General features: G+C 42.9%; 1 protein-coding gene across 12 annotated transcripts in view; it reads right to left on the minus strand.

The window, feature by feature from the left end:
* Positions 1 to 23,324, minus strand: part of HECTD4 (HECT domain E3 ubiquitin protein ligase 4) — a 192,405-nt gene that overhangs the window by 69,373 nt on the left and 99,708 nt on the right. For 7 of the 12 annotated variants that reach the window (XM_045041853.1, XM_023241431.2, XM_045041850.1 and 4 more), the window contains exons 12-29: positions 21,325 to 21,557; positions 20,802 to 20,947; positions 19,142 to 19,212; positions 18,149 to 18,254; positions 17,453 to 17,573; positions 16,626 to 16,754; positions 14,578 to 14,702; positions 12,951 to 13,104; positions 12,334 to 12,434; positions 10,497 to 10,695; positions 8,270 to 8,416; positions 7,036 to 7,140; positions 5,765 to 5,928; positions 4,957 to 5,190; positions 3,783 to 3,975; positions 2,915 to 3,019; positions 2,329 to 2,417; positions 1,774 to 1,949 (exon numbers count right to left, since the gene is read on the minus strand). In XM_045041853.1, the coding sequence (XP_044897788.1) occupies positions 1,774 to 1,949; positions 2,329 to 2,417; positions 2,915 to 3,019; positions 3,783 to 3,975; positions 4,957 to 5,190; positions 5,765 to 5,928; positions 7,036 to 7,140; positions 8,270 to 8,416; positions 10,497 to 10,695; positions 12,334 to 12,434; positions 12,951 to 13,104; positions 14,578 to 14,702; positions 16,626 to 16,754; positions 17,453 to 17,573; positions 18,149 to 18,254; positions 19,142 to 19,212; positions 20,802 to 20,947; positions 21,325 to 21,557 (2,598 nt within the window). The remainder of the gene's footprint in view (positions 1 to 1,773; positions 1,950 to 2,328; positions 2,418 to 2,914; positions 3,020 to 3,782; positions 3,976 to 4,956; positions 5,191 to 5,764; positions 5,929 to 7,035; positions 7,141 to 8,269; positions 8,417 to 10,496; positions 10,696 to 12,333; positions 12,435 to 12,950; positions 13,105 to 14,577; positions 14,703 to 16,625; positions 16,755 to 17,452; positions 17,574 to 18,148; positions 18,255 to 19,141; positions 19,213 to 20,801; positions 20,948 to 21,324; positions 21,558 to 23,324) is intronic. The other 5 variants (XM_023241434.2, XM_045041852.1, XM_023241435.2 and 2 more) reach the window with 4 other exon arrangements.

A 23,324-nucleotide genomic window follows, 5' to 3' on the forward strand; every position in this document is an offset into this window, starting at 1 on the left:
GAGACAGTAATCTCTAGAATAAAAAATTTCTCAATTGAAATAAATCCAAATGTGTTTTTTTGTTTGTTTTTCAGAGACAGCCTTTGTTCCCCCTTTAATCCCAGATTTATTCAGCTGATTTACTGACATTTGGTAGTACCTTGGCTTTGATCATAGTTGGTGTGAGTAAATATCACACTTGAGCTAGAATCCGACTGGCCCTTCCTCTAAAATATACTCCTTAACGCTATCCAGGAGACTAGTTGTATTATAAAAGAATATTTAATGGAAGATGACAAAACTACATATTAAGATCATCTAAGAAAAAAAAAAAGTCAAGGTTATTTTGCATTGGTCTTACGAATGGTTAGCGGCACCTGGATGGCTCAGTCAGGTAAGTGTCTGACTTCGGCTCAGGTCATGATCTCATGGTTCATGAGTTCGAGCCCCATCTCAGGCTCTGTGCTGACAGTCCAGAGCCTGGAGCCTGATGCAGATTCTGTCTCCCTCTCTCTCTGCCCTTCCCCCACTCATTCTCTCTCCCTCTCCACCCCCCCCCCCAAATAAATAAAACATTAAAAAATTATTTAAAAAAGAATGGTTAGATAGCTTCAGTCTTAAAAAATAGTTTTTGAAGATGTTATTGCTCAGCAAACTATTGGTTCATGATCTCTGATGGAAAGAACCTCTTGGAAAGCATCATCAGCCTTACTGGGTGGTTAAGTCTTTCTATAGGACCTTGAATTAACCAAAGCTCAGTGTGACTAAGGACATGGTCAGCACACCGTCTCAGTATGTGATCACACTGCACACCCTGGTACATGTCCCTGGATGTTCTCAGCCAACAGTACCCTTTCACTAGGGGGTCAGAAACCTGAGTCCCCCTGGACTTCTCTCCCACGCGAGGGGAGCCCTGGGCCCATCAGCTGGGATGAAAACAGTTTGCTTGCTTGGCAGGGTCCATCGGGTTAGATAACACAGAGTCTCCTGTTTATTCATCCTCTCTCTCAAGGTAAGTAGTAACACTTGTCGGGGTGCCCGGATGGCTCAGTCGGTTGAGCGTCCGACTGCAGCTCAGGTCATGATCTCACAGCTCATGGGTTCGGGCCCCACACTGGGCTCTGTGCTGACAGCTCGGAGCCTGGCGCCTGCTTCGGATTCTGTGCCTCCCTCTCTCTCTGTCCCTAACCCACTCACATTCTGTCTCTCTCTCAAAAATAAAGAAACATTAAAAAAAAAAAATTAAAAAAAAAAAAAAAAAAGGAAGTAGTAACACTGGTCATTATAGGCTATGCCCAGTGTTGGGGATCAGACTTAAAGACGACTCATTGATTTTCCTGAGGAATGTCCTTTCAGGCTAACAATTAAAACGTGACCAGGAAAAAAAAAAAATAGTGAAACTGATGTTAGAAGGTTCCACATAATGACTAAATGTGCAATATAAACTCGGCTTTAAGAGGAAAATGTGATGCATTACAAGATTCATAATGTTGACTAATTATGCACATTACTATGAAAGCGACAAGCCCAAAACTAAAAATCCACGTTACTGGGCTCCCAAGATGCTCCCAAGAAACACCGAGTAAGGCAGGTGAGGAGGCACACCTGACGCTCAGACGGACTCACAAGCCACCACATGAATTCGATGAGAAAGTAAAAGGTAGAATAAAAAAATGCTGAAATTTCTTTTTCTCCTTCCTATGAGAACACAAGAGTGATTTCTCTTTAAGGAGCTGGTGTGTATTTTCTACAAACGGGCTAGTGCAGAGAGCCCGTGCAGGGCTGGCTTTGTACCCGGAGTTTCTGCAGGGGTCCCCGAGATGCTTCTTGTGAGGCCGGACTGGGCCGCAATGGTGACATGTAACAGCAGCTCGGCTCGGTTCATCAAACTCTTGACTAACGTCTTCGTTTTAGCCAGTGGGTGCGACGGTTTCTGAGTAAGAGAATTCACTTCTTGTAGGAACTTCTCCCTGGAAGGAAAGGCTAATGTGCATTTAGTCGTTCTCAGCTTCACCGAAACCCAAGTTTCATAATTATAAGGATACGAGAAGATAGGGGGAGACCAAGCCAAAGAAAGCTGAGAAATATCGCTCCCCTTCCCCCCTTCCCTATCAGAAAGGAGCAGCCTTGTCAACAGACCAGTGTCAGCTCCCTTTGCCCAGTTTCAGATGCACCTATGCTGACTTTTGAAGGCCAAACTAAAAATTTCCATGTTTACAAACGGAGTTCCAACTCAAATATTCAGTGAATGCATCAGATTTTTAAAAAGTATCTCCTAAGAGTATACGTCATCACAGTGTAAGCATCACAGGAGTAAATTAGCTTTGTGTAGTTATTAACATCACTAACCTCAGTGATAAGACCATGTTTTCAAGATCATTTCCATCAAAGGAGACTTCCTTCATTGAACACAGAAGTTCTAGTTCTTTCATTTTGTTCTAAAGAAGGAAAAATCAAGAAAAGATGGTAGGCAGGATCTGCAAAAATTGAGTTTTACCGTTCATGTTAAGAGGAACAGAGAATTTCGGGGAGGGGGGAACCCACCACCTCTGGTCCATATTTGTACGCCAGAGCACATTTGTAAGTAATTATTTGATATTTTAATGATCACAGATGGCATTGACTACTTTCTGGGGACTTCTCCAGGATCTGTAACTGCCTTTTGTTTTTGAAGGCTTAGAAGCAAAATTTGACAATGCTGGTAACTTCCTGATAAAACTATTAATCAGTTAAGAACAGCCTAATGAATAATTTATTATTTGTATCATTGATATGTTGATCTAATCAATCTTATTTAATCTCTGTCAAGAATGGATACATTTTGGTGTGTGCGACATCTTAACAAGAATCATTATTTGGTCTCTACACATACATGATATATACCTTTGCACTGTAAATACCAAAGCCCCAGTGATCAAGCCTACAACTTGCTCACCTCATTAAAATGGTAATCATAGAAGAAGGGCATGTTGTTCTCCAGCTTCCCCTGCATGGCGTCATCAACCTCACTTTGCCATTTCTGTTCCAATTCTGCAACACTCTAATAGGTACATTAAAAAATAAAACAACGCGAGAATAGGTACAAAACAAAAACCAGTGCTATCTGCAAATTTGGAAATCTTAGTCCTAATGTTTCAAAACTTCAGGTCACTTTTTTCTTTTTAATTTTTTTTTTTTTTGACGTTTATTTATTTTTGGGACAGAGAGAGACAGAGCATGAACGGGGGAGGGGTAGAGAGAGAGGGAGACACAGAATCAGAAACAGGCTCCAGGCTCTGAGCCATCAGCCCAGAGCCTGACGCGGGGCTCGAACTCACGGACCGCGAGATAGTGACCTGAGCTGAAGTCAGGCGCTTAACCGACTACGCCACTCAGGCGCCCCTTTTTTTTTTTTTTTTTTTTTTTAAAGTAGGCTTTATGCCCAGCATGGAGCCCAATGTGGGGCCTCAACTCACAGCCCTGAGATCAAGACCTGAGAGGGAGAATAAGAATCAGGTGCTTAACCAACTGAGCCACCCACATGCCCCTCAGGTCCCTTTTAGAACTTCATTACAGGGGCACCTGGGTGGCTCAGTCACTTAAGCGTCTGACTTTGGCTCCAGTCACAATCTCATGGCTCCTGAGCTCAAGCTCTGTGTCAGGTTCCGTGTTGACAGCTCCAAGCCTGCTTTGGATTCTCTCTCTCTCTCTCAAAAATAAACAGACATTAAGAACAATTTTTTTAAAAACTTCATTACATTTCCAGGAAAGAAATTATTTCCAACAGTTGTAGGAGAAATCTAAGTGCTTTCGCCTTCACTTACCTGCAGCTGTCTCTCCATGGCATTGAGTTTCTTGAAGGTCTCTCCCATAATTTTACACAGTAAGTCATATTCCTCAGCATGTTCTTCTTGATACTGGAAATTTATTAGGGACTGCAGTGCATCGACCAAATTCAAGTGCTTAATAACACAGGAGACCACCATTTCCTCCATCACATCGGGCTGAATTACTTCTCTGTGATTACGAAGGAAATGAGTCAAGTATATGCCATGCTCTCAAATTACCAATCCCATATTCAATCGGTTGGAGGGTGTAGGCTTTGATTTAAATATATTAAATACATTAAACCACACCTTCTTTATTACAATAAAGAGGCACGACATTATGATGGCTTTCATATCAAGTTGGTAGTAATTTACTGTTTAACTGACAAAACTGACTTCAGCTGATAAAATGAAAATCAAAATTAAAGAGACTTCATTTTCTATAATTTGTATATTTTGTGTCGGAATCGTATTAAAGCTGCAATAGGTCTAAGGATTAAAAAAAAAAAAAAAAAGATCTTTAGCACCATTTATGCACCATTACAGCTTGTGATATTTGGATGCTGGGCTGAAAATGAATGGTACTTCTGTCTCTTTCTTTTTAAATTTCAACTATTCTTAAAATCTTTCTCCCTGAAATGGGCAATCGTGTCTCACAAGACAGGGCAGAGGCCACCAGACTTGAAGCAAGAATACTACAAAGACGTTTGCAACTGCACAACTTCATGTTCTACATCAAAGACCCCTCACCATCTCTCTGGACTAAGGAAACCCAAGTTGAGGACTAGGAGTAGACGGTCAAACCACCATGGAAAAACCTAGAACTTGTCAAACCTTCTCATGCCTCAGAATCTTATGGAAAACTGGTCAAAACATCGATTACTGGGCCCCATCCTCAGAGGTTCTGATCCACTAGGGTATGAGATGGGGCCCCAGAACTAACAAGCGCTCAGACAGTGTTAGCTGGAGGCCCACACCTTGAGACCTGAGGACCTGGAATACCACCTGGGGGTACTCCCCAGAGTATCTGGTTAGCATTCATAAGTAAATGCACAATTAAAGGCTCACTTGCTAGACTATAAAAAATTTACCACCACCCCCCCCCACCTTCCATTGTCTAAACAGTTTTTTTTTTCCAATGGGAAAAGCAGAGCACCGTTTAGCAACATACTTTATACTTGGTCTGAATTGAGGTCTAGCACGCCCAGAAATTTCCCTGAGCTTTATCATGATTCCTGGAGGCAGCCTGATCCGGGGCAGGTCAAAGTAGTTTCCAACAGGAGGCACGAGGACGTCAGAGGGGTAGGTGAATTCTCTGTCTTCTTCGATGGTCAGTGGCAGTGGAGATGGGCTGGGAGTAAGGGCAGGCGAGATCACGCCGTTGGCCTCCACCTGCCACTGGCACCTGAACAGACAGAAAAGAGGATCTTCACTCCTCTTCCATCTGAAAAGAGCTAAAGTTTGCAGATATACCAAACATCTGAAGGATCACATTATATGTTAGGTATTCATCAAGCCTTCCCCAGAAGCTAAGGAAAATGAGCATTATATGAAATCACATCTTTGGGAATTTACCTTCTCCCCAACATTTTATTATGAAAACTTTTAAGTATATATAGCAAAGTTGAAAGCATTCCAAGGTTAACACCCATATACCCGCCGCCTAGATTCTAGAATAAACATTTTGATATGTTTGCTTTATCACTCATCTACTCATCCTTTAGGGGATCCTTTAATTTAATTATGCACTATTTGGGTTGGAGAAAAGCTTCTGCAGTTCAAGGCTGTAATTTCAAATTTAGTAAAGTAAGGGCCAAAAGGCACTTTTCATCTTCTTTCATCTTCTTTCTTAACGACAATGACACCTTCGGGATTGTCAGGCAATATGCACAATGAGCTGGGAAACGGACTCAAAGTAGTTTGCCATATGAAGTTCTTCCGCCTTTGTGAGCAAAACTAGCCCTGTCTGAGCCTTTTACCTTTGTAAAAGTTTGGACCGCAATAGTTCCTGACAGGCTTCTTCTTCTTTGGTGATTTCTGGTCCATTGTACAGGATTCTCAACATGGAGCAAGCTAACACGGACAGACCTAGAGCCAGGTCTACCAGAAAGGGCAGGCCTCCGGACACATCCTCCGACGACTCCTGCAACGCAGACAGGGGCAGACCACACTGGTCAGCGTGCACGGCGGAGCACTTCGACCTGTGTGCACCGCGCTGCACGGGTCCCCAACCACAGGGGCTCACAGAGCAGCGTCGAGTATTATTGCTATGGGACACAGGCACAGCACCCAACACCATGAGCAGAAAGATGGTGGTACAGAGTGAAGGCTGAACACAATTCTGGAGAGAGAAGAGCTGATAAGACTCCATATTAGAGAGAGCACAAATCACGTGCAAGATTCTTTGGGTCGATTCCTCTCTGCTGTGCCTATCCAGGTATAAATCACTACTTCGTTGGGTCACTTCCATCCTGTGCTCGAACCAAGACGTTGTCAATTCTCATACTGAGTTCATTCAACAAATATTTGAGTACCTACTGTGTACCAGTCATTGTTCTAGGCCCTTGCAATACAGCAGAGAACAAAGATGCCTGCCCTCACGGAGCTTCCATTCTAGCAGGTACTTCCGCTCTAGAGTGTGTTAGCTTGGTGAAACTTAAGCAATCTCCAAGTCTAAAATAGGTTTTACAAATCAAGCAACTCAAGGGGCTAGTAGAACTCCTACCACTCTCTCATTTTTTTTCCGGCTGGGAAAAGAATTCACATAGATTCACGGGGAGGGAAGTAACTATTTGGCACTAAAAGGAGTAGACTGAACCTGCATACAGGGTTTCAATGGACCATATACAGAGTATAACATACCCAATTAAGCAGAGACGGAGCCTTTGAGAATAGAATGAAAATCTGATCCTAGCACTCTAAAAACCCGGAATCCCAATGCTTACTTCTGTTAGGTGTTCGAGTCTTCTTCACCTATGGAAAGATGCTAGAGGCAGGTTACCTCTCCAGGCTTTGAAGATGGAGCCCCTAGCAGTGGGTTCTTTCTGTGCCGCTAAACGGATTTTAGGTCACAGCTAGTTTCAGTCCACAAAACTACTACTTATGAAAGTAGTCTACTACTGCCAAATGGAAGAGATGGATGAAACAGTAGCTCATATTTTGCCCGGTCTCCGGGGCAAATATGACGTCTGTAAGCAAGGCACACAGGAGAAAGTACATTATGCCCACAGCGGTGGTTAGGTTCCAGTACCTGAGCGCGAACTGTGCAAGCAAAGCCCCACATAGCTTTATCGGGAGTGTTGTGTTCACGGCCACTTCTCATTTCAAAGGAGAAGGTGACTGTATCTCCTTCCACCTTAAAATTTAAGGGGGGGAAAATACACTTTAAAAAAAAAAAAGACACATGATTTTCAAGAGAGCAATGAATTTCAGAGATTTACTTTCAAAAGGGCCACAGCAATAATTCACTCCTTTTCTCAATCGCATGTTTGACTCAAACTCCATCCCCTCTCTCCCCTGGACACCAGCCTTCCGGGGGTCTCTCCTGACCAGGTAGTCTGGGGACGAGGCATCTGGGAAATGGGCCACAATCACCCAATAGCAGGATTGGAGTACAGATTAAATCTTGACCATAATTTCAATCGATTCCTCAGACTTCTATTCTTTCTGCCCTCCCCCCTCCCCACCACCTCACTTGTGCCGGGAAGGCAGGCAAACGGCCTGGATCTTGAAGAACAGAGTGCTGCGAGACCTTGCTCTGTATTGCGGAACCAACACCGCGAGTAATGAACAAAACATAGGAAATGAGAGAACGATTAAAAGTGTCGTGCCGATGCACATTTGGATGCATCCAAACTACACCCCTGGACATAACTTGCTCTCTACCGCTGAATTAAAGAGGGTAGGTAACGCACACGAGATACAAGCTTCCAGAACAGACTTTGGAGAGGTTTTCAGGTTTTAGTGGGCATTTCAGTTCATATTCATAGCCTAGGTAGATCTGTTGTAGTTCCAGGGCCCAGATTACAAAGCATGACTGGAATCTCATCCATCTGAGAAGGACCATTACTGTTGCTCCAAAGGCCCAAATTCATTCGAAAACACGGATTCCACACTTTTAACCTAGGGTGCCCATCACGGGAGAGTGCAGACAAGCAAGCTGAAAGAACTAGCAGGCCTTCATCTAATGGACAGGGAAGGAAATGCCGTGGGCACCTCAGTCCCTGGAGTAACCTGGGGAACGGATGCCAGTTCTGGAGGCGACAGGGGTCTGACAATGCCCTACAAGGAGGGTCATTCTGAATGAGGCAGTGAGTTTACAGACCCGGCAAGATGGCTCCAGCTCAACAAAAGCACCGACAGACCTTTTTTTTTTTTTTTTTTTTTTTTTTTCCCCCCCTTGGAATTAGAGTTAATACTTGGGCCTGGAAGGAACGGGAGTTCAGTTTTCTTTTCGAGGAAGTGAATCTGACTGGATACCATACCTTCACCAAGTCTTTGGGCCAGCCAGTTCCTAAGACACTACGGCTGCCATATCCCAGTGTGTTGCCTCCATACTCAGCAACCTTCCTACTGTTTGTGTTAGGCCCCGCATATATCACCAACTTCAAAACAGAAAATATACTGTTAGACTGTAAAAGAAAAACAAAAACAACATCTACAAATAAAAAGGCTGCAAAAAAATGTTTGTTTAAAAATACATTCATAACCAGGCACTGATGTCATTACAGTAGAATATTCCCTGATTTTTTTAGGTATAACTGATACTTGTTTGGACGCAACAGGTATTACCACAATTTAACTGCCTGGGGACCTCACATTAACATAGGTCTACTCAGCCATTACACATGTTTTTAAGTAGTTATTTTAATGCTAAGTAATGACGTATAACTCATTAATAACTGGTACAGTTTGCCCCCTGAAGTCCTCCCCCAAATTAATAAAGTGAGCAAATACAGATGGAAAGACGGTTATATCTAACACAACGAAATAAAGGCAAAAAACAAAAAAACAACACAAAACCCAAAAACTCAATGAATGAGGATTTTTAAAAACGCAACAAATTGAAAATAAGCCATACATCCTTTGAATGTTGCTTAATGGGGTAAAAAGAAAATGACATAAATTCAGGCCAGAAAAGGTGCTGCTGCTTCTTGGGTCAGTTTTCATGGATCAGTACTTTTCCGCAATAAAGGCTATTCATGTATATGCAATTAACCAACTTTCTAATATGCAGGAGAGATATTTAGAGGTCCCTTGGCATTCAAATACTCCCGCGGGAAGAATGAAGCTCTGGTTTCCGTAAACTCCAACTCCTGTCTTCTCATGTGCACTCTGACCACCTCTGACTGCACAGGAGAGCTCGGTTTGGATCTAGAGGCTACATTTTTAGCCCCTGACACTTATCATGTTGTGCTTTCTTACCCTTTTGGACCTTTCGCTGGTACCAACCAGGGACCACTGGAAAAGTAAATGTTCCTTTTATCTGTGTAGGAAGCCTCCCTGTGCCTCCACATTTAACGCTAAACGTCTACCGCAGGTGTTGGTTAGCGTAGGTCAGAGGATGCGAATCACTGGTTTTAAAGGAGAAACAAAATGACACCGACTGATATGGCAACCTCTCCATTTCTATTTTCAATAGTCCTATCAGCTGAATCTAGGAAATGGGGGTAGCTGATGTCAGGAGCCATGAAGTGGGGCAGGCTGATGGCAAGACGTTTCTTTTTTGAAAGGCCCATGAAAGACCATTTTCTAAATTCTCCTGCTTCCAGCTAACCTGAGTTTTGGAGACGAATCTTAAGCCCCTCCCGACACCTGACAGTTTTCACTATCCTAAAAGATAAGGGGGAAGGGTACCCTATCATTGGCTCAGTGATGGGTTTCACCACCTCAGAGTACATACAGTTAAGAAGTCCTTTATTATTTAACCTAAAAATCTCCCCTGGAAGGATTTAAGACCTTTCACCCTAACACTCTACAGAGGAGCTAACAATCTACATACAACTACATAAAAATAGTCCTGTGTATGTACAAAGCTAGTAGATAACCCTTCAGTTGTTCTTTTAGGAGGTTACACGTCACAGTCACATTCCTCTTTCCTCAGAAGTTCAACATGATGGTTTGCAACACAACAACATAAACAGAAGAAAACACTTCAACCCCTCAAATGTTTCCTTCCACTTAAAATTATCAAGCCACTACACGTCAGAAACTATTCTTCCCCAAAATCTATGTGGGCCCTGAGGTACTGACAACAAAGAACAAATAATAAAAAGAAAACAGATCCTAGCACATCTGAAACTCTTCTAAAAGGCCATCTTCTCCCAAAGAATATGTGAGAAGCCCCAGAATCGGGCAGTACGATCTTTCTAGACGAATGCAAATCACCTGTCCACAGGAATTCCGAGCACCAGAGGAAGGCAGTAGGTAAGCAATAGGCAAAGGAAAACTTCCTTTGACTCTCAGATCTAAACTCTGAAAAGCTTACGAAAGTGCACTTTCAACATGTTGTGAAAACACTGTTCTTCGAACACAGACACGCTGGTTACTTCCCCAACCACTACCCTTCAAGGCGTATCTTAAAAGTTTTCCAAAGAGACATCTGCAGACAGAAATAAGTCAGGAATGGTGACCAGAAGCAAAGAAAAATAAGAAGCATCTAAGAAACCAGCCTATTGGCGGTGGAACCAATACTAAGCCAGTCTTGCTTACTTTGTCATAGTCATACTGTGAAGAACATCTACTATCAAATCTAAGGTACAAGCAGCGAGCTCCTGGGATGTGGACAGTTTCTTTAAATTTATAGTTGTCTCTGACAGGGTGGACGGTTTCCACGGTCTTTCCAGCAGCCCATGGAGCAGGAATCTTTAAACCAGTGAGAAAGCCTGGCTCTTCCTTCTCTTCCAGCATCCTAAAACCAGACACAGAGAAAGTGATTTAGCTTAGCAGCGGGGAGAGGAAAAAGAAGAGGTACACATGGTAAAATACAAAAGGTTAAGAAATGTCGCTTTCCTTTTCCACATCATGCAGTCTGACAACCTCATAGCTTTTAAATGCTAGGTATCAGTGGCGATCAGAAGCACTGTAAAAGCTCCTATGTTTAAGGCTCTTTTGTTGTCGCTAGAGAAGATACTTGCATTTCCCCCCTCTCTTTTCAAGGAGGAGAGCCCAGGAGAGGACCTCACCAACTCTCAAGTTACTAAAAAAAAAAAAAAAAAAAAAGATGCTATAAAGGACCCTTAAGATTGGTCACTTTCCAAATCCCACAGGATTAGTATCCTATCAAGGTTCCTTTTGTTGATATCTAAATGTCAATTGTTGACAACTCCATGAGTCTACCTGACTTTTTACTTTAATTTTTGCTAAAGAAGAATGCCTTCAAAGTCCTCTTGTCTACTGTAATTAAACCCTCGAGGGCTTTGCAGCCCAAGGCTGTGGTATACAAACTCCTAAGACCTATACTTGGCTCTTGTGAAATTAACACTCTTCTTTCAGCTCTGCACTACCAATGTGGTGGCCACGGAGTCAAGTGTGGCCAGGTAGACAGAATCTGAACTGAAAACAATTTAAGATTCAGTTTCTTGATCACATGAGCGACACCACAAGTCATCATGAACAGCGTGTGGCTATGGCTGATGATCCTGGACAGCATGGGGGCAAAGTTGCGTCACTACGCAAAGCTGCATTGGATACCACGCTCTTCTAGAGAAACCTGCAAAGTCGCCCCTTTCTGATTGCCATTGTTGAAGACTGCTCTGATAGATGTAACTGACACGTAATCAACTGCCCATATTTAAAGTGTACAACTTGGTAAGTTTGGACATAGGTATATACTAGTGAAGTTTCCTTCCTTCGCTTGGTAATCCAGGCAATCATTTTTTGCTTTCTATCACTAGAAATGAGTTTACATCTTCTATAGTTTCCTATCTAGGGAATCATATAGCATGTTCTTTTTGAGGGGATCTGGCTTCTTTTGCGCAGCATAAGGATTCTGAAAGTCGTTCCTATTGTCGCATGTATCAACCATTCATTCATTTTTATTGCTGGGTAGGATTCCGTCGTAGGAATATTCTAATACTCTGCAACTCATTTATCCCTTCCCCCGTTGATAGACATTAGGGTTGTTTCTTATGTTGGGCTCCTCCAAGTAAGGCTGTTATGAACCTTCATATACAAGTCTTTGTAAGAAGCTATGCTTTCCTTTTTCTTGTGTAAATACCTAGAGGTGGAATAGCTAGGTCATGTGGCAGTATACACTTAACTTTTTAAGAAACTGTCAACCTATTTGCCAAAGTCATAGTATTTTACATCGCCATCGTTGGTATAGGAGAGCCTGTCAATCTTTAATCTCTTGATCTGTGGGGAATTTATTCTCACCTGATCCTATAAATCTATAAAGCAATTCTAGAATTATCTGGAAAACGTGACCCTAAAGTCTCTTTTCCCAGTTACAGAATCCTTGCTAGAATTCAGTGTCGTAAAAGGAGAATGAGGCTTTCACCAGAAGAAAACAAGGCAGGGGTTCCAGCAAGGAAGCAGCATCTTTCACCTCTGATCGGGGAACAGCCTGCCCTTCTGGTCTGATGCACCACATGGGGAACAGCCCACCTCGGCAAAAACTGGACACTGGGTTTTAAGCAGCAAAGCCGTCTGAAACACAAAACCATCATCATGTCTTAAAGTGCTTACTGTCAGTTATCTGCATGGTACTACAGCCAAATTTAGAATTCTCACTTAAGTCATCTTTTTACAATCCTAGTCGGTCCTCCTTCACGAAGAAATGCTTGGCGACTTAGACCACTTAACATCATTTTATTTAATGCTGTCGTGGCACATATCCTTTCTATCAGTCACCGATAGCCCGCAAGGCCTCAGGAGGCTGAATACAATGGTAGGATCTCCGTAGCATTGCAGATTAGCATTTTCACAGCTGACCAGCGATCGACACTTGCTAGAAGATCGCAGTAAGTAATTTAGTCAAACAAAACGTTTCCCCTTAATATTTCGGTTTCTTTTTTACTATGTTTTCCTTCATTCCACTATTATTTCCCTTGACTTCTGAAAGACATGGCCATGTTTACTCTGCCTTCAGTAAATGCACACAGCCGCAATGTGAGAGGTGGGCGGGCCGAAGAGCAGCTCACTTTGGCACACCAGGGACCGTACCTGACTGGTATAGAGTACCAACTGGACCAGCTGAGGCATCAGGGCATCGGCCATGGTCAGAGTCTGTAAATTTGGATGCATCAGGGAAGTCAGTAACACTGGAAGAAGGTGACCAAGCATAGTAGCCTTAGTAACTTGTTCCAAGCCTTTTAACCTACAAAAAGTTCAAGAAAACAATGGCTTAAGCAATTCCTAATCACGTGAAGAAGCAACCGTCCTCTTCATCTGACAAATTCTCTTAAACTGCATTTCCTTGAACTGCTTAAGCACTTCTAGCTACGGCAGTTCGGTCCACAAATCTCCCACCTTCTACCACTGAGGGAGAGGGAGAGAACAGAAACCAAGTAAGAGATGTCACTGTCAACCTGAGTTGACACGGTGCGTATCATAGCACCTCGGAAGCACTTTATCAGTGGGTTCTAACATGCACGGCTACTCTAGGTAGTTACCACAGGCAGAGTTCCCTTGGCACTGGAACTTTAGATCGCTGTGCTGTATGCAGTCTCCGACAGAGAGGAAGTAACTAGCTACAACACAGGTTTTTCCTTTGTCTTTAAAATCACATCCCCCCATTTTATTGAGACAGAACAGTGTATAAATTTAAGGTGTATAACAATTATTTGATAGATGTATATATTGTAAAATGATTACCTAAAATCACATTCTTAATATCCCAATCCTCTGCCAGAAGAATTAAGGGATGTGACTCACCCAAAGAAAGACATGGGTTATAGAAATTCTCTGAGGCTACTTAGGGTACTGGGGTTGGAACAAGAAACAGACCTCCCATCTCCCAGGCTCTCAGACTATCTCTCCTCCCTGGCAGGCGGGGGGCAGGTGGGGAGGCCAAATCTGTACCACAAGCCCCAGTGATGGGCCCCATAGGACTTAACAAGCCCTCGTGCAATGCCTATCTGGGTTATACTGCCCCCAGTTCCAATGTGGCCACCTACTCTCTGGGAATGGGCAGGAAACAAGGGACATGGGGACAGACAGGGTTACCAGAGGAAAAATTACACTGCGGGGTTGTTTTGGATCAGCATCTCTAACATTAAAATCATTCTCACACACCGATGTAACGGCAAACCATTAGCAGAAATTTTCATGGGGAGGGCTAAGAAAGAGCTTTATTACTGGGAGAGAGAAGATTACCCTCTACAGAGGTCACTCCTACACTTGAAGAAGTAAAATTACAGTAAAATTTTAAGACATTATGTCAGCGTCATCTTTTGCATGGCAGTTAATCTTCTGTGTCACTAAGTCACCTGCCTGTCTAAAGTACTTATCACGAGGACACCAAGTGCATGTGCTGCTGAGCTAGACGATGGAAGGAAAGGCCAGTTTGGGGGCAATGATGGTGGCAGACCCCAATGTCGGCGGGGAGGCTATGCACCAGAGCCTCGCCGCCCCCTCAGACTCTGGCTGGCAGCCCGGTCTCACCTAAAAGCACCATTAAAGAGTTCGATTGCACTTGGCATTGAAAACAGTTGCCATTTCAACCTAGTCTCACAAAAAATCCCTCTATATTAAATGAACATTTGATGTTCTGTTCTAAGAGATTTTGCTTTCATAAGCAATTCTGCTTCCTGAAGGGCAGCAGGCCGCAGCTCACGACCCATTTCCTCACCTCTGCTCACGGTCAGCTAGGTCACTATTTATGAGGGCAGTTGTGACCTGCTGTAGCATTTCCAACACTTCATCACATCCAGTCAGGATTTGGGTGGCAAGAGCCAAAATACTGACCTTTAGCTCCTAGGTAGAAAATATCACAATATTATTTTTAGGCTTTGGGATGAACACACACTCACAACGACAACACGAAATGATGTATTTAATGATGCATTTCCAAACGAAATAATGAGGTGGCCAGAATCAGCCCAAAGCAGGAAGTTCTGCTAGGATGGCAAGTAGCAATTTGATTTGGGAGGCTAAGGTCTGGAGTGCTGACAGAAATACGCAGTATTTCACGGGGAGCACACCGAGTCCCTGGGAGAAAAGGCATTTCTCCCATCCCCTCCAGCACAAGAGAGCTCCCGGTGGCCAGCCCAGAAACTGTCCAGGTGGAAGATTGCCTTGGGTGGTATGAGGGCAGCTAAAGAGAAAAACAGAACAGTAACAGGCGCATGTAGAGGCGGTGAATAAAATGAGACAAAAACACAACATTCTGAAACAGTACAAGTGACCTTTTTACTTAAGGTTGTAAACCATCACACTTGAAAACAGGCAAGTTAAAAATTCAATTGAAGTAGCAGGCAGTTACAGGCTATCGAACATTAAAATTAACTATTAGAGAGTTCATGGGCATACAAATACTAAATCGCGTGTTAAAAAGCACTCGTTAAAACCACACAAGTGTTTAGCTTACAATTATTTTCTGTTAAGAAAAAATACAACCAACCTAACCTTCTAGGTGAAATCTGGGTTTTTAATTTTTCCCAGAGATACTGGATAACTCTGCCTCTTCTGCCTTTACCAAGAGTATTTCTCTCCGTGGATTAATTAAAGAATTTACAGAATTTAGCCTTTCAAATAGAAAACACTTGCTTCCATTGTTGGGACTTTTCTGGGGCCTTCTTTGCAATTATTAAGATGTTTTTATCATGAAGAGAAAAGGAATTCTGAACTGACAGGCTAAACCATGGTTTAAGTCCCACGGATCCCATCAGCTGCCATGTGCTGACGGCGCCCCCTGTGGCCGCACAGTGCATGCGGTTAGCATGCCTCCTCTGAGCCTCACAGAACCTTGCAAGGGAGACTTAGTGTCCTTTTTCACTGAGAAACTAAGGCAAGAGAAGTTAATCAACAGTATCAGCAATTTAAATGATTAATTCCTGCATTTTTGCCTATTTAAAAACTGATTATACAGTGAGATCAACTCAAGAATTAACAAATGTATGGGTTTTAGAGTATCAGCGCATAAAACAGGAAGAAAAGGGCGAAGCATAATGGCTTTTATCTCTATCGCTTCCTCGGTAAATTTCTCAGTGTGTTTCAGTCAACACTTTAAAGAAGAACCAAGTTCTTATTGATTTCTCTAATTCTCTCACAAAGAAGAAATTCTGAACAACAATGCAAGCAACAGCCTCCAGCATCTGTCAAAATTATAACCACCACTGCTATAAAAAAAAATCTTTGGATTGCTATAAATTGCCATGTGGGAACAAATTATTGAGTTTACATAGAAGCTAACTTAAAAATAATTACAGAGAATGAAATGAACCGTAGGTTTAGAAATTATTCAATATAAAGGTTGTGAGAAAATTACCACCTTTTTAAGTTATTTGAATGGAGAGAATGTAATAAACCAGCCACAAAGTCAAAATTATTTCAAATGTTAGATTATTTTATCCCTATATACATAGATTTCAGATGTGTATGAGATCACTTGTAAGCGCAATACTTTATAGTCCTTTAAAAAAGGATGAAATAAACAAGGCACAAGAAGAGTGACAGAAGAGTGACACGAGCACATGGAGACACGTTATGAGAGTGTCACAAATATGGTAACCACTGTGCAAGGACACAAGAACCTATGAGATGAGTGACCTAATATTACCTCTCACAACAACATAGCCACATGGTGAAATGTGACATCGTAATACACAGAGTTAGCCGGCTGAGCTGCACTTTACACACTGGGTAGAAAGCATCGTTAGAAGAAAGCTTGGTGTTTACCTGTACCTTCAATGTCTCTCCCTGCAAGGAGCTGTCACTGTCCTCGTTCTCATCGGGTTTAATCAAAATAGTGTTACTGAGAAGGTGGTTCTGAACTGCCATCAGATAGCGCAGGCAGGAGGATGCAGCCTTTAATACAAATAAGGGCATTTAAATGATCTACACCTTACAGCAAAAAGGCTTCATGTAATCCTCATGTTTATAAGGGTTGGACAAGGGAAGCAGAAGAGAAAGTACAGAAAACAGACCAGGTTAGTTTCTCAGGTGACTTATTTCCACATGACTTTTGATATGTCACTTGACACATTTACCTTTCTGCCTTCTGCTGCCTAATTCGCACTAGTCACTCAGATACTTACTTGAATTTCTCCCACCCTCTCCCCCTCTCATGAATTTCCACTAGAAGAGAGTCCACCAGAACCTTGAAAGAATCTCTAGGTTCTTTCTAGTCTCTGGGGGAACGGTGACGTTTTAGAAAACGATACCACATTAACAATTAACAGGGAGGACAATCCTCACTATGTAAACAAAACGAAAACATCCAAATTCAGTCAAACAATTCACTGCATCAAGACATTTAAAAGCAAGAGGAATAAAATCTTAGAGAAAGCGATCCAAGTGGGTTTGTTTGGTTCTGTATTTCCAGGACAAACACAGTCACCCACTGACTCCGTCAATTAAGACTGCCTTGGAGAATGCGTTACATCAGTGTGTATACACACATACATGCGCACGCGCACACACACACACACACACACCTCAATACAGTAACATGAAAACAGGGACACTTGATACCATTTGGCTTCATTAAACACATTTTTACTTACAGGCACAGTCGAAAGGAGTTTTTGAAAATCCTCTTTAGAGACAGTTTGGCACTTGGTGATTAAGATACAGGATTCCCGTACAACAATCTTCAGAATGTAGTGTAAAAGTTCATCATTTAGTCTTTAAAATGCAGGAAAAATGTAACATAAGATACGTATGGTTTAATAATAAAAGGATAAACTTTACACAATTGGAATGAGATGACAAACAGGAGATACAAAATTCACTGGCTCTGTAAGTATATCATCTTCCTCAGCAACAATGCTAACAACTAGGTGTACTATCTAAATCCAACTTAACAAAATGGTAACCAAGGACGTAGTCTGAGTACTTTTGTAAACGGCAAAGAAAACCAACACCTTCCTCCCCTTCCCAGCTCTCACCCACACCCTCACCCTGGCCCTCTCCCGTAGCCCACTGAGTTGGGTGGCACCCTTCACCAAGATGTTTAAATAAGTTCCATCCATTCTTTCCACTGAGTACTTTGCTGAGAAAACTGAAAAATGCTATCATCGCCTTTTAGGGCAAGTGCGGGATATATGATCTTTTGATTGATCCGTGATTTCAACTTAACATGCTAATTATCATATTAGATATTATAGGAGACTTAAGTTGCTCTAACGCATTTAATGTAAATTAGTTACTGAGAAAAACACAAAGAGAAGGCTATCAGTCAACAGCGTGACTGGGGTCACCTGTAATGCTCATCCTCCTCGCTGCCAAATCGGTTGTTTTGAAGCTGTTCAGCTAAATTGGTTAAGATCACATCCCGCAGCTGGGAGAGGCCGCTGTTTCTCTCTCCTGACACAGAACAGAGCTCCGTGAACGACCCTGGTGATTACACTTAGGAAACTGAGGCTATTAAAACAAGTTTTCAAATGAGCACACTGTTGGCGATGTAGGGGCGCCAGGCACACGTACTCTCACAAAGAGCAGCAGCAAAAACAACCTCACAACCAAGCACTTCTTTCAACCAGCACATCCTTATCTAGCTGTAGTTTGCCTCTTCATATGTCACACAGTAGGACTGCTAACTCCTTAAATTCACGCTGCTTATAAACACAGAGGGTCTCTGACAGGGTGAGCTTTGCTGTAGTTGTTCAGTCTAACTTTAAAAGTTGGGTTTTAATGTATGGAGGAAACAAACGGACTTGGCAACCCCTAAGAAGTCATTATCTGTAATGTACATTAAACCTCTACTATCAGGCACCTTCTGCTAAGCGGCATGGATAGAAAAAGGTTGATAAAGCTTGAAGATACACAGAACAGGGTTTCTCCTCTCAATCTAGTTGAAGCACTGGTGTACGTGCAGATACATTAAAAAAAAAAAATTAACAAGGGGCGCCTGGGTGGCTCAGTCGATTAAGCATCCAACTTTGGCTCAGGTCATGATCTCACAATTTGTGGGTTCAAGTCCCGCATCAGGCTCTGTGCTGACAGCTCAGAGCCCGGAGCCTGCTTCAGATGCTGGGTCTCCCTCTCTCTGCCCCCCCCCCCCCCCCCCCCCCCCCCCCCCCCCCCCCCGCCCCAAGTCGCATTCTGTCTCTCTCTCAAAAGTGAACTTTGAAAAAAAATACTAACAAATACTAACAAACAAGAAAGGTCTATTATCATAATAATCCAGTTGGTTCCTCGCGGACAAAAAAAAAGGGATGGCTGTTCCAGGAGAAGTCAGGGATAATTCTCACCTTCCGTTAAGACCAGCTTAAGTAAGTTATTGATTTCGGTTTCACCTGGGTACAAGATATTTAAGCCAGAGCTGAAATGACAGAAAAGTCAAAAAGCTTTTCAACAAATATTCTAGAAAATCCAAACTCTAAATATTTTAATTTGCACTTATATTAAAGATGCCAGTGATTACATGAAACTCTGAGGGAAGTTTCATGACTAACAAAGTGGCTGAACCTAAATTCAACATCATGATACAGTCCATTCACCTCCCTGATCAGCAACCAACAGGCTCCCTCTCCTCCTGCGAGTTTCCAGAATGAGAACTTGTCTGAGGCTGGATATGGAACTGGTAAGAGAGAACTGAGCTGTAAAAAAGTCAGTGTAGCCGGGCCAGGTAGATATTAGCAGACTGTGCCCAAAAGCGCATTTGGGAAGTGGGATTTCTAAATCTCAGCTTTTCCGAAAGGGCAAGAGGAGCATCACAAGTGGTGCCAGAATTTTTTTTCTGTGAGGTTTCGACACAATAAAGTGGACATTTTTCAAGTGTACAATATGACAAGTTTTGACATACGGGTATACCCATGAAGCCATCACCATAGTCAGAACACAGCCATCACCTCCAGAAGTTTCCTCATGACACTAGATTTAAATTAGAAAACAGGGGCGTCTGACTTCAGCTCAGGTCATGATCTCGTGGTTTGTGAGTTCAGGCCCCACGTCAGGCTCTGTGCTGACAGCTCAGAGCCTGGAGCCCACTTTGGATTCTGTCTCTCTGTCTGTCTGTCTCTCTGTCTGTCTCTCTGTCTCTCTCTCTCTCTCTCTCTCTGCCCCTTCCCCACTCAAGCACGCGTGCATATGCTCTCTCTCAAAAATAAACATACGTTTAAAAAAAAAAAACAACTTAAAAATAAATAAATTAGAAAAGATACCCAAAGCATAATCAACTATGGAAGGAAAAAAATCCCCTCCCTCTCTGCTCACCCCTGTCACACAGTTCTTGCAGACCAAGCATTCAGTTGTCCCTTGGTCACTAAATTATACTTGGTCACATTAAAACTATATTCCTGGATAACAGTTCATTGCACTCGGAAAACGATATTAAATATTAAACAATATTATTAAATAATAACAAACAGAAAACGGCCCATATATTCTGCCCTCTTCTCTAACAAGATGTTAGGTTTTAAGCAGAATTTAAAAGGTACTTTGCATTTTACTAAGCTCTCACAAACTCTCATAGTAGGTGTTATTTTTATGCCCATTTTATAGCTAAGGAAAAGGAAACCTCAAACCGAGCTAGTAAGTGGCAGAGCAAGGACTAGAACCCAGGTCTGCCGGCTGCCAAAAGCCTGGCTTCTTAGTCACTTTGTGACACTCTCTCCACAAATGACAGGAACCTTCACTTGCAAACCATCAAAATACCCAATTAAAGAGCTAAAAAATTTTTTTCTTTCTTTTAAAATCCAAAAGGTAAGATGAGGACACATAGTTATGTGGCTTGGGGCCTCTGGGAGCGGGGCCACAAGCCCTCTCTGGCCAAATTATCCCCTGTGCACGAGGCCCTGACTATGGGATGAGGTCAGAGACTTCCAGGCCACCAGCCAGTAGAGTACAGAGGGTATAGGGCGGCACAGGAGACGCATTTTGCAGAAAGCATGAAGAAAATCATCTGATTACCTGATGGCAAGACAGACTTCCTTCTGAATTTCAGGGCAAATTTGATCTTTTGGTGCCATCAACAACTGCCAAAGCAGCAATCCAGACCGTCGAATGATGTCTCGGTTTCTTTCAGTTTGTGGGCTGAAGAAAAATTTAAATACCACCTACGGAAACATAAGGGGTGTATCTAAAAATGCTTATTCTACTAAGGATAAAATTATCCCTATGAAAAAAAGCACATAGTAGATATTCTTACGAACAGACATCCAGGTGGATTTTTAACCACACTCTCTTCTATTGTGTAATAGTGTAATTATAGTAAATATTTTACATCTATTAATTGCAGTGAGCTACATATAGCAATACTCCATTAACTGCAGTGCAACGAATATGATTATCATTCCTAATTACAGGATTAGAGTGTGGTTATGATGCAAGACGGGAATGTTATTAAATTTCTCTTTTGGTGGCAATTAGCTGGCTGAAAACAAGTTTTGTGTTTCTTTTTCTCCAGTATCTTGTGTCGAAACGGTGCATTTACCTGAAAGACAACGAGAATACAGCGTATGATACAAGTATCTCCGTTAACCATGGCCTTCTCCATAATGTCACAAATACTGCTAAGATGGTGGGCTTCGATTGGATGCTGCTTGCCCAAGACACTTGGGATTGGAAGATTGGGGTTGGTGGCAAGAAGATTGAGCTGGTGTATGCACATCGCACCCACATGGTGCAGTAACTGGTTTATAACCTCATTCGTGGTTATAGCCTCTTCTAGAAAATGAAAAAGAAACTCAGTGAGGAAAGGCATCTCCATGCGTGGCCTCCAAGGAGAACTCTGACTTACAAAAGGAACACACATACTAGGACAGAGGATCTTGGCTCCCATCTCTTCTACTACCTCTGGCCACAGAGTGCTGGGGCGAAAATGAAAACACTAGGCAATTCCCATTTTTTAAAAAAAATTTAACGTTTATTTATTATTAAAAGACAGAGACAGAGCATGGGAAGGGCAGAGAGAGGGGTAGACACAGAATCTGAAGCAGGCTCCAGGCTCCGAGCGGTCAGCACAGAGCCCGACGCGGAACTCGAGCTCACAAACTGCGAGATCATGGCCTGAGCCGAAGTCAGACGCTTAACTGAGCCACCCAGGCGCCCCTAGGAAATCCCCATTTTTAAAGGGCAGAAGTGACTAACCACTTAGAGAACCCTTTCTATATGCCGGACAACAGGCTAAATGTTTTACATGCATTATCTTACAATACCGTTATAAACTTAGACTATTTTAGCCCTGTTTTGTAGAGGAGTCAATCAAGGTCAGAGAGGTTAAGTAACTCGCCCTGGGTCACACAGATACTAAGTGTAGAGCTGGGATTTGCATTCAGGTCATTTCCGCTCAGAGGCCATGCTGCAACCAATCTAGTAAAATCTACCTTCTGTGACTTCTCTGTGATGGAACACCACCCCCACCGCATCCCCACTCCCAGGTCCACAAATATCTCCTCCCACGGTACCTCAACATTTTTATCTCAGTCACCACAACCTAGAGAGCCATCAGTTCAACTGTGAGCATTCACAAGCATCCTCTTACATAATAATAAACAGCCCATGGACGGTCACAGCCATTCAGGAAATGGATGTGAAAGTAATCTAAACAGGCAGAGTGAAAAACAGAACAAAACAGAAAAACCCAACCCTGCTTTTCCCCCTTAAAGTAGCTGAAATTAATTGCCTACCAGGAACAGGAAAACAGCAATCTGGGAGAGGCAGGCCTGGGTAGGGGGACCTTGGAGTCGTTAAAGGATGGTGGGCACTGGGGACTATGAGGAAGGACTCAAGGAAAACCAAAGAGAAGGTAAACTTGGCCAAAACTAAACTTTTCAATTGTATATTAACTGGAGGGTCACTTCTCTTTTATGTCTTTGAGTCCCTTTGCTTTTAGGACAATAGAATTCGGGTTAATATTACTCGTCCTCACCAAAGACTTTCAGAAAGCTAGCCTCTGGGACCTACCCAAATAAATAAGGTCTTTGATTTTTGGGGCGCCTGGGTGGCGCAGTCGGTTAAGCGTCCGACTTCAGCCAGGTCACGATCTCGCGGTCCGTGAGTTCGAGCCCCGCGTCAGGCTCTGGGCTGATGGCTCGGAGCCTGGAGCCTGTTTCCGATTCTGTGTCTCCCTCTCTCTCTCTGCCCCTCCCCCGTTCATGCTCTGTCTCTCTCTGTCCCAAAAATAAATAAAAAACGTTGAAAAAAAAAATTGATTTTTATGCTGAGTTAGATGGGAAGCCGGTGGAGGAGTCTGAGCAGAGGAGGGACAGACCTGACTCCTGACACTGAGACTGGCTGCTGGGCGGAAATGAGCCTACAGGGGCAGAGGGCAACCGTGGAGGAAGCAGGAAGACCAGTGAGTGGGCCACTATGAGAATCTGGCAAAGTAAAACCAATGCCTAGGCAAGAGGTAGTGCAGCCGGGTAGTGCAAAATGGTTGGATTTGGGATACCTCTTGAAGGTAGGACCGGACAGGATTTGCTGACGTCCATT

This window comes from Felis catus, chromosome D3 (genome assembly GCF_018350175.1).
Source record: "Felis catus isolate Fca126 chromosome D3, F.catus_Fca126_mat1.0, whole genome shotgun sequence".
NCBI lineage: Eukaryota > Metazoa > Chordata > Mammalia > Carnivora > Felidae > Felis > Felis catus.